The sequence below is a fragment of the Neospora caninum genome, chromosome VI (assembly GCF_000208865.1).
Source record: "Neospora caninum Liverpool complete genome, chromosome VI".
NCBI lineage: Eukaryota > Apicomplexa > Conoidasida > Eucoccidiorida > Sarcocystidae > Neospora > Neospora caninum.
The window spans coordinates 1,001,376-1,013,004 of NC_018392.1; the positions used below are offsets into that span (position 1 = coordinate 1,001,376).

The window sequence follows — 11,629 nt, forward strand, 5'->3', positions numbered from 1 at the left end:
CTACATCGCCACAGCGTGTATGTTTGCGTAGAGCGTTTCTCAATCTTCCAATTGACAACGACATCCTGCGACGCCACTCGAGCCTCAAATCTGCAATGTCCCTGGCATAGGTAAAACTGAACCAAATGTATCGCGAGCCTCCAGCTGACCTAGGTGACCGGAGGCGTTCCACCCTCTCTGGTGGTGGGAACTCGGTAGATGAGCCCATCTGTATCTTATCCGTACTGAGGCCAGCACGAAAGTTGTAAGGTCTGGTCCTGCACGCTTTCATCTTCAGGTGTCATGCTGCGACTTCTTTCCGACTTTCTAGTCGACCTGCTTCTCGTTCACACTGGCAGGCAGCATCCGCTGATATTTTGAGGCTACTCGGAAAGCAAGACGCGGGACGAAAACAAGTATTCTTCTTTGCCAACCGGGTGTTCCATGATGCCTCGCATGAGGTCGCTGCATTATCCCTGTTGGGATCGAGTAACGCCATTTCCGACTTCTGCAGTACCTTTCGTGTGCATGTCGTCAGTCTCTACGTGACGACTGCTGTACAGTGCGATTGGGAGCGTCGTCTTGGAGGTTTCTCAGCTGACGACCTTCGCGTAGAACATGCAGTGACGGGGGCGCATACGACTCGAGACATTTGCAGTGCTCATCACGAAGATCCCACATTGGTGATGAAGACTTGTAGTGGGCGTGGTCGTGAGGAGGCGTCTCACGCCCTTGTCCCCCGCATGCTCTTCCCTGTGTATCGGTCCTCACGCCTACCACGTTGCTCTCCGTTGCTGGCCTTTAACTCCGGCTTTCGATGCCCCCTAGCTGCATTTCCTGCTTCAAAAATCCCAAGCATGCGCACAGCTGCCCGAATCTATTTTTCGGCCTGCTGCGGAAGGGTCGGAATACGCCCAAGAGGAAGAAAGTGTCGGGTCACTACTATGGAAGAAAGAGTCTTGATAATCCTAAGAGGAAGAAAGTGTCGGGTCACTACTATGGAAGAAAGAGTCTTGATAATCCTAAGAGGAAGAAAGGGTCGGGATACTACCAAGACGAAGAAAGGGTCGGAATACCACTAAGAGGAAGAAAGGGTCGAGACGCTACTAAGACGAAGAAAGAGTCTTGATAATCCACAGAGGAAGAAAGGGCCGGGATACTGCTATGAGGAACGTTAAATGTAGGAAACGCATCATGCTCTTGTGCACGTCGTTTAAGTCTGGGGACCACTAGTTGCCGGTGCCGGCTCGGGGGGTCTGGCTGACGTCCCAATTTGGAAGGCTCCCTTCTGTGGCTGACGGCCGAGTGTCGCTGGGATCATTGTGGTGTTTCGTTACCTCTGGTTGATTATCGCCGGAGGGTATACAGATTCTGCGATCCACTCCCGACCTCACAGACGCCCCAAATCCAAAATCCAAAAACTACCTCTTGCCGGCGCGTCGTGTTTCCCTCGATGCGCCACCGTCTGTAGCAGCCCGACTAAATAGGCGTGATATCGGGGACTCGGTAGTGTCGGGTGGAGCCGCTCTAGGCCTCGCGCACGTCTCTAGTCTGAGAATGAAGCCTCTCGCTCTAAGCTGATATACATGTAGATATTGAATCCCCACCTCATCGCTAGTATGCTGTGCATGACATCGGGGTTCGCGCCGTCTTGTCGTGGCCCACATCTTGTCAATCATCATCTCACTATCCGACCGTCCACTAGGTGTTTGTCGTGACTACAACACCATCAGTCGCACGTGTCGCTTCTCCCCTCTGGGTTTCATCGCACGGGTCAGACCAGCGCAGGGGTAACCTGCACACTCCGTCGGGCAGCAGTGACGCTGCTGCATGAATTTCCTGACGCCCCTCCACTCAGTTTCCCTTCTGGGCAGAAACCGTCTCGCATATCCCCCGCGCTGTGTTCTCACACCGCCTCGCCGTGTGCCTTTTCTCTCGCCTCGCATCCGCAGAGGTTTGATTCCGTGTTGCGCCTTCCGTCCCTATGCCCGATTGGCATCTGCCTCTGCTTCTGCTTAGCAGCGCCACCACGCCCAACAGCCCGAGACTTCAACGAGACTCACCCTTTCATGTCCTGGCGGATCGCGAAGAAATTCGGACTCCACCATGTCGCATCAGTCGACGTGAGCCTTTCGGAGTCTTTCGCCACCCATCGCCGTGCACCAGATCCGGGCCTCGATGTGGAGGCCTGGAAAGGTCCAAGTACACGAAATATGCGCCATGGCGGGCACTTATGGTCCGCAAGCATAATGGTGGTGGCTGAGGCTAAAGCCGTGGTTACACTGTCTAACCCTACGAGAGGTGTGCGTTTCTAGCCCCTCATCGCATTCGCTGATGCCCATCGCGGTGAGGTGTTAGGTCGGCACGAGCGAGTGCATCAGGCCTAGCAGCGTTCAATTCTGGATTTCTGGATTCAGACCAAAGCCTGTTGTGCCTCATCAATCATGCATGCGCATCAAACGGAACAGCACGAGTCTCCCCCATCTGTGCGTTTGATGGGACGGAACTGCCACAAAAATATCTCATCTTTTCGATGAAGGGACCGGATCAGCTGCACTGCCGCGCACGCCACAAAAATCACATTCGACGAGACACCGCGATGTACACAATGTCGCGATTAGGTATCGGCACTCGAATCCCTTTACGAACTGAATCCATGGCTTGCGTGCTCCTCCTGCGTCTTGGGATCTTCGGCCCCACCTATCGTGGATTCCTCGGTTGGCGTTGGAGCTCCGTGCGCTTCCTCCTCAGCCTGCATCGCCACGGCTCCCCGTACGTCTGGGGCATGTTCGTTACCATGGGTAGGCTCCCATGGGCTGTTTGAATTCCGAGCATTAGCATGTGCTGTGTCACGGTAACTGTCGAAAAAAAAGCGGAAATCGGTGTCTTTCTCGAAGGCTTCATCGTCGATAAATGAAGCAAGCAAGCTAAGTGCGGACTGAATTGTAGTATTCATCTCACTGCGTAACACACTGTAGGTCTGGGAAGCACGCGACCACTTTTTGGTTGCCTCCCTATATTTATTCCATGCTACGAGACAATACGCTGCATGAAACACTGCTTTCGTCCGTAAATGCTGTCGGTGTGCCTCGTCCGCGTCCCTTGGGGGTTTCCACCATTTCGCCTCGACCTCAGCGAGAGTAAGCTTGAAGGAAGACTTCCACTTTTGCAGGTGGTCTTTCAAAAGCAGAACCGGTGTGAACGGATCCGCGACTTGAAGAGGTGTTCCGTCAGCAGTGTGTACAATCTTTTTGGAATTAGGATCATATCCCTCTTCACCGGGAAACAGTGGTATTTCTGCAGACCCCAGCGGGGGCAGATGCCAAAGTATCGCCAGATAGCATCGGTACCGTAGTTCGGCGGTCATAAAAGCTCCGGCTCTTCTAGCGCGGGAGGCCATTTCTGCATCAAGGCCTTTCAAAATTTCAGATAAGGGCGACTGTTCGCCGACAGGCTCGTCGAGAACTGTACTTTCCGCCGTTGACGCTGCGCCACCTTCATGGCTCCCCGTAACCTCAGCCTCTGCTGATGTCTGTCTCTTCTGCATGTCCCGAAAGTTTCGCGCCACCTTCTGCAAGGCGTGCATCCGGCACCATGTCTCTAACTCCAGGAGCACAGCGCGCGCCACAACATGGTACCCCGCTAGCGTAAATTGCCCCTCAGCAACTTCATCCGTCAGGCACATTTCCAGCAACATCTCTCCATCGGGCCCTTTCTGTAATTTCTTCAGCGCATCCTGGTACTTAGAAAGAACTGCATTCATTTTAGTATGCAAACTCGCTGCTATAGCGTCGAAATCCACAGTTGGGGAAGGCGACGCCTTCGCTCCGGGGCCCCTCGGCAACTTTCCTGAGACCCCACCAGCCGCTCCACCATCCTGTTCTCTCCCGCCGTCAGCAGACCGAGCAGCAGGTTTTGAAGCCTTCTTGCCACCCTCTGCTCCCGCCCCTGTAGCCGCCCAATGTGTGCGATGCCTGGTTCTGCCGCGGGCCGGCGTTGTGTCCTCTTCAGGGACAGGTGCTGGAGGTTCCGACTCCGGCTGTTCCTCCTTCTGACCTTTCTTCTTCGGTTTCTTTTTGGACTTTGTCGAAGGCACCTTGGGCCGAGCTCCTGTTCGCTCTGCCTCCCTCTTTGCCGCCGCCTCATCAGTCGCCTCGTCAGCCCCAGCGACGGTCTTCTGCTCACCCGCCTCTTCAGCCCCCTCACCTTGTTCACTCTGCTGCCCTGGCGCTCCCGCCGTTCCCTCGGCGCCGGCCTGCGCGTCGCCGTCTCCCTGTTTGTCTACATGTTTTCCGTCTCCATCAGGGGCGTCTCCCCCCGGGACTGATCGCACTGTCTCCGCAGCTCCGGCTTCCGAGGCGCCAGCTGACGGCTCACCGTCTCCGCCTTTCGTCTGCCGCCCCTGCTTTCCACCAGTCTTTTTCTGCTTCCGTTTTCCCGCACCGCTCTTTTTCTGTTTGCTCTCGTCTTTCTCGGAGGCTGGCGCCGGAGGCTGGTCCTGATCGCCGTCGTCGGAACCGGTTGCAGTACCGTCCGCCCCATGCTGTCCGCCTTCGCCACTCCCAGTCTCCTCAAGTGACAATATGGGTGCACCACCTTTGCTGTCTCCTTCCATGCGTGTGTCTTCGTCTTTCGGTTTTTCAACATCTCGCTTCTCACTCTCCGTCGCCGTACTGGTCTGACTGGCAGCCTCCTCGCCTCCTCCATCGGTTCTCGTGGTTTGCTTATCCGCCCCTTTTTTGGCCGTCTTCTTCCTTCCTTTCTCCGCACTCGATCGTTCTGCTTCGCTGCTCACTCCTCGGCTCCCACGTTGATCGCCTGCCTCCTTCCTCTTTCGATCTTCCTTCTCCTTCCTCTCCGTCTCCTTCCTCTCCGTCTCCTTCCTCTCCGTCTCCTTCCTCTCCCTCTCCTTCTTCTCTGCTTCCTCCTTCTTCTTCCCCTGTTGTTTCCTGTCCCCTCCTCCACTCGACGATCCCGTCCCTTTCTTCCTCTTCTCATCGTCTTTGTCGTCGTCGCCCGGCCGTCGTCCGCCCCCGCCGGAACCTCCAATTGCCCCTCCACTCCCGCCCGTTTGCCCCGAATCCCCACCACGTCTTTCCACATCCTTCGACGATTCGCCTCCACCTCCTTTCTCAGACCCTGGACCGCTCCCGCCCTGACCTGTACCCCGCTGCCGGGTCTTCCCCGCGCCGCCTAGCCCCGGTTTCCTCTCCCCTGCCGGCGTACTCGGTGCATGCCTTGACAGACCGTCTGTCCTCCACCCTCCTCGCCTGCCTCCCGCGGTCCGATCTATGCTTTGGAAACGGTTGGTGGGTCTCCTGCCAGGAAAGCCAGGCCCGCTGGGTTGGTTGCCTCGCTCGACTGACGTCTGTCGACGCTGGCTCGAAGGTGCCCGGCCTTGCAACCCTCCTGCTCGATCTCGGCCATGCAGTATTTTTACCGAGACCGATTCCCTCGAGGATCTACTCGGCGGCGGCTCCGATGTCGACCGCGAGGGACGCTGCAGGACCGCACTGTATGTCGGTCTGTTTCCCCAGTCTCCAGTCGCGCCGCCGTCTTGTGTTGCTGTCTCTTGTTCACCACGCTGTTGTGTCAAAAACGTGTCCCATGCCGAACTGGTGCTTATTGCCGACGAGAACGGATTCCATCCTCCTTCGGAGTCCTCCTCTCCTCGCAGGACAGACAGCGCCTCCTCCAGCGAAGAGTTGTCTTGTTCATCTTCTCCGCCGCTCGTGCCTATCTTGAAGAACGCGCTCCTGCTCTGCACCCAATCGTCGTCTTCATCGCCTTCGGTCTGTTGCTCGGAATTACCTGATTCGAAAATTGTTCCTAGCCTCGATCCTGCCCCATACCAGGTGTTGAATCCAGAGACGAAGGAACGCCGGGGTGGGCGGGGAGGCGATTGCATGCTTGGCAGAGCGCTGGCGGCTGCGCCACTGCTTTCCGTAGTCTGAGAGCTTTGACTCGGGCCTGAAGCGGGGCTCTCTATCCCTGTCGCTCTTGTACTACTGCTACTTTCTGAAGGGTTCTCCACGTTAGTCGTGGGTTTGGCGTTGCTTGCGGTTTTTGTTCCAGACTCCATACACTCCGCTTCGGCGATCAAACATCCGTATCCATCACCAAGGTGTTGGAGGGCGCGTCGGAGTCCTGGTGCCGCATGATGAGTCATGCCCAATGCATGAGAAGCGGCTGCGGCGGCGCTCATCACCATGCTAGCGATTTTACGAAGCACCTGTGCCTCCGAAGATCGCGAACCCGGGGTGAAATCTTCACCCATCAACGCAGTAAGACTAAGCGACTGCACACCTACGTGGTCATCGCCAGCGCCTCCTGGAGCGTGGCCGCTCGAAACTCCCAACTGCCAATCACCGAAGCCTCCTCGGGTAGTCGGAGCAGGCGTGCTCCCCATTTGGGCTTCCTCCGTGTCGCTAGGGTTGCGAGAAGTGCCGACTCTCCCGACGTTCACAGCTCCGCTCTCTCCTGGGGACTCGCAGAAAGAGCCCTTGATCTCTCCATTGGATCCTGTATCCTTCGGAGATTCACCGCTGCCGCCATTCCCATCCGCTGCCGCCAGACGGCGCGCATGTCGAGTTGCCGACGAAATTGAAACAAAGAGCGGGAAAAAAGGCCTCCCCTCGTGTAGGCCAGAGGAGGCTGTTTCCAAACTCTGGCCAGCAAGTCGAGACGGCAAGATGCAGCGAAAAGCATATTTGGTGAGATAGATACCCAAGCTGACGGTGATAAACACAGACAGCAGTCGAAGCCCGAGACGCCTGTCTGGAAGAATAGCGTGACGCCCGCCGAGTCTGGAAAGCGAGAGACCTCGACGACTCCGTCGAGCCGCCCCTGTCGGCGATGGTTCGTGATCGCCGGCGTCGACGCCAGAGAGTTGGGAGGTGGAGGAGAATCGACGTCTGTCGGGACTGCCTGGTCGAGTGTGCACTGCTTCAGTCGCCTCTTCAGCCATGAGCTCCGTTCCTCGACGCGAGAGGTTCTTCTGCTGGGCAGACGTTGAGGACGCAAATGCGCCATACCCTTGTCGGGCCTCCACCGACGGAGCTGGCACCGGACCGCTCATCGTCGACTTGCCCAAGGAGATACGCGACACCGTAGATCCTTATATGTCACACTAGGAAGCTCACATCATCATTGGAAATAAAAACTCTTTGGAGTGACAGAGTATATATATATATGAGAGTTCGATCTACCCTCGCCACTCACAATAATCGATTGAGGCGGAGCATCGAGGGTCCCCGGCGCACCCCCGCTGCAGGCCTGTGGGCAGATGGCGGAAAAGAGAGCCCGAAACACAAACGTCCCTCGCGAGTTTACAGACGCTACCATTCAAGACATGCTGAATCCAAGCAGCGAAATATTTTCAGCTGGTCTGATTAAGGTGACCGAGAGTAAACAGCCCACCAGTGTATCTCATCCTAGACTAGAGGCGGGCGCCGCACCGGCCTCGCGACTCCCCTTTGTAGTTGAGTGGGTTTACCCGAGCAACACTTGACAGGATTGACGGTGGCTTTTCGACGCCTCGCCGCCAACCCTGAGCATTAATTCTGACCCGAGACGAGAAATACCTGATAAGCAATTCGCTTACCAATTAAAATCCCACTGCCGCACAAAAAAAAACGACGGCTGTAGCATGCATGCCTCATCTGCGGCGGTGGCCGTGCCCCCCGTCAGGAGCGCTGCTAGCCGGGGCTTCGTGGGGGTTGCGGAGGCGATCGAATTCGGGGAGCGGATTTAGAGGAACTGGCCGTGAGTCAAGTGGACCCATCGGGGTGTTGTCCTCTTAGACAGCATCCTTCAGACGAATGGAGAGTAGAAACAGAACAGCATGGAGAACGGATGGGTCAATCCGAGCACGATCAGAACCAGACGTGTTCGATTGCTTCCTCCCCGGGCAAAGACACAATTCAACATTTTTTGAGTGAATCAAGACCCGCCGTGTAGGCTTCTACCGGGCAAAAAAAAAGACGCCGAAGTGGCCTGTCGGCTGTGTCTGTGTCGTCGAGTGCCCTCCTGTTTTTTTGCGCTTGTCATTTTGCCCAGGCAAATGGCGAGAAGGTGTGAAGATAACGCCCACCGTTAAGATGGTCCTGGTGTAACTGGTCCGTGCAGGTCAAACTGGAGCAGCTGTCACACCAAAAAATAATACAGCCGTCACGCGCCGAACAGGTTGGAAGTCCACATCTGTCTAATGCTGTTTTCCCTCCCTTCAGTATAAGGGGCACCCTTTTCCGAATGAACGAGTAGCAGAGTCCCGCTCGAGGTGTAATAGGGCCGCTGGTTATATTCTGCTCTCATCGTCAGAACACGATAACAAGGATACTGCTACCGTGTGCTGTCCTCCTAGCTGCCTTCCTTGAAACTCTTTTAGCACGCAGAGACATACATACATTGCAGTTCAGCCGCTTCAGACATCCAGGTTTGTGTAAAAAAACTGCAACTCCAGCTGTACAATCCCCGAGCCATGTAAAAACGCACAAGAATAGGAATGCGGCAGCTATAGTTGCGCATTCAGTCGCTTCTATGTTCTCCGCCATCATGGCGACCTCGTGGCTCCACCTCTTCTCAGTATCTCACTCCACAATTACACACGTCAGGCCGCCTCACTGGAAACCAATTGGCAGACTCCGTCCACGTTACAACGACAACACGTTCACCCTCCGTCTGTAGGTTCCGCTTTTAAAGGTCATGTACGAGAGTGGCTGTCACGGTGGGGTGACGGATAAGAACGAGAATTTGTGATCACACGAACAATGTGCGTCACTGTCGGAGCATTTCCTCCCTCCAGCCTTGTAAAACGAGGGATATTCGGCCTAGCAATTGCCAGCAGTGGTTTCCACGAAACACGCCCAAACCTAACTCACCCCGTAGATGAAGCTTCCACCTTGACCCAATCGTCGCGCAACACATACTCCAAGGAGCTGACGAACTCCTAAGGGGCGCTTCGTGCGCGTACCATGCCAACATGATAACAGGCGACACGACCTGCATAGCCACAGAAAAGGATGTCACAGCTTCAAAGTACTGTTCCGAGCAACACGTAGCTTGCTCCCAGCGTGCATCAAATTTAACAAAAAAAGCACTGCATTGCGTGTGACCTATGGCTCTTCAGCAGTGAGCTGACGCTGGCGAGAGGTCCCCTGTTAGCGCGCCTTGAAATAGTTACAGTGGGTCGAGGCCAGCACTGACGCTAGTATCGGCACATGCCGAAACGGAAGCAGATTCCTTTAGTGGTACACAAACAACCGCAGGGCGACAAGCGGCCAATTCCTCTCCTCTCACCCCTCGTTCCGCCCACATAGTGCTCCTGTCGCAGAGTCAGCCAGCTTCAAGCGGCGCCTCCGAGCCCGATACATGTTGCACCTGCGAACATGCAATTCATCGCGTTTTTGTTTTATTCTAACAACGCAGTCAGTACGCAGGATAACAGTAACCTTTGCCCCTCCTTCTGACAGATAGGCCGTTATGCCATGGAGGGGGCCTGACGGTTCTTGCCCGTCATGCTTGCTGTCGACAGTCTCACACAGGAACAAGTCATGGCGCCTGTGAACCCCGGAAGCGCCCAAAATGAAAACAACTCAGAACCAAACACTGGAGCCTCCGAATGAAAAACGAATCATTCTTTGTTTCTCTTTACGGCGAAAGTGCGAGCCGAGAGTATTGCATCATGCCGTGTACGAAACGGGTGTGCAGTACTTATCCCCCTTATCCAGAAACTGTAATACGTCGCGCATCCCGTGTTTGACATTTATAGCAGTTCCTGGTAGAGTTATTCGGCATAGTTCGCTGGACCCCGCCGATGCAACAGAAAGAAGAGATTCCACACTTTCTGCTGCCGGGACGTCTCAATTGAAGCGGACTATAGTTTATGCTGCTAGAGCCATCCCTTCCGCTTCCAAGGTTCGTTCAACTATTGGGTCACCGTTCACGTTTCGACGTCAAATCGTCATTAAAACAGAAATTGATCTGCGCCAGACTTTCGGGAGTATCTGTCGAGAGTCAGATGCTACCGACGAAGCGGGAGCTGGTATCAAAACGAGAATCTCCTCGATGACGGTCGGTTGTTCCCCTGGACCCTGAGGGGAAGTCACTGCATGGTTCCGAGTGGAATCGAATAACGCCGATTCTGACGTGAGCGGCACCATTCAACACGATGCCGTCACTCTCCACGTGATGACTACTGTACGGTGCGACTAGGAGCGTCGTCTCAGAGATTTCCCTGCTGCCGCCACACGCGTAGAACGAGCAATGCGAACGGCGCAGCCGTTTCTAGATATTGTGGTACTCATGACGAAGATCCAACATTGCTGATGAAGACTTGCAGAGTGCTACTCCGTGAGGGGGCGTCTCACGTCCTCGTCGAATGCATTCCCCGCTTCGCCTTCCCTGCGTCACGCTCCGTTCGCCTATGGTGTTGCTCTCCTTTGACGGCTTTGGTCTTCTACTCTCGGTTTCGCTTGGTTGGGTTTTTGTGACTCCACATGCGATAGCTGGTATATTTTTTGTGTCGTCATCCCGACCGTAGCGAACGAACCCCGTACCAGCCCATCAGTCTGAAGAGTCATCACCGGTGAGAACTTCCGCCGGTTGGCAACGTCTGCGAAGCGCTGGGCTTCCCCGCCCGCTTCAGCGTATGGGACTCGAGCTCGTTGCAAGTTGCTCCATGATTGGGCTTTGGAAAGCTGCGTTTGGCTGGGATTTTAACTCGACGTAAATACGTGCCACAAATCCACGGTGTCGATTTGCTTTCGCAGGGCAAACGTCAGTGTGGTTAGTTTCCTACTGATATTAGTCAAATGTTGACGAGGATACATTCATGATGATTTCCCGGTGGTATGCAAATGATGTGTCTTGCTATTCCTTTTACGCAATACAGTTAGGTTGGTATCAGACACATCAAGGACAGCCACCGGCAGCGAGAGATCAGCAACACAACCATCATCCTTCATTTTCCCATGTACGGTTTGAGTGTAGCACACCAGTTTGTGTCTGCCTTTGCCTGTACGGAAGCGACGGCGAAAATGCTGGTAGCAGCGGGGCCCCAGCGACCCCAGGTGGCACCGCTATGTAAAAACCCATTCGTGGCCGACAGATACGGGCCAGTTTCTCCATTCCGTGTTTGCGAATGTTAAAAAACGTGACATAGCCGCCAACACAGGTCATTGGCCGCCTCCTGCGCAATGCAAGACATACTGACGGGATATCGTCTCCGTTGTGTCTTGCCAGCCATGTCTGGTTGGACTCAAGCTCAAACAAGATTGTACATCGACATCACCATTCGCCTCTCTGAAGAGCAAACCATATTTCTTCGGATTTGGCGGAGCATATTTTCGTCTCCTTCCTGCAGCTTGAAGCAGATAGAAAAGTGCACCAGCAGCTAGTTTAGAACGCGACTTGGCATTTCTTCGAAATCCAGGAAGCTCTGTGACAGAGGTGGCAACTTTGCAGGTCTCCAACTCGGGATTCGCGATTCCATTTGCAAGAGTGGGGCTGTTCCCCGAAGGAGGAGGCTAGAGAAACCCTTAACCGGCACGAATGCTGCGCCTACTTGCAAGCAAGCAGTAAGTATACGTGGCGTGCCCCTCCCTAAAACGGTTTTCTCACTAACTTTGCTGACTCAGGTCATCCTGTTGTA

At 54.9% G+C, this 11,629-nt stretch overlaps 1 protein-coding gene across 1 annotated transcript; it reads right to left on the reverse strand.

The window, feature by feature from the left end:
• Positions 1-2,620: 2,620 nt before the first annotated feature.
• Positions 2,621-7,057, reverse strand: NCLIV_016580 (hypothetical protein; the record flags this gene model as incomplete). Its single annotated transcript, XM_003881850.1, has 1 exon — positions 2,621-7,057. One exon carries the CDS (start codon positions 7,055-7,057, stop codon positions 2,621-2,623), a length of 4,437 nt encoding a protein of 1,478 aa, XP_003881899.1.
• Between the last annotated feature and the right edge of the window lie 4,572 nt (positions 7,058-11,629).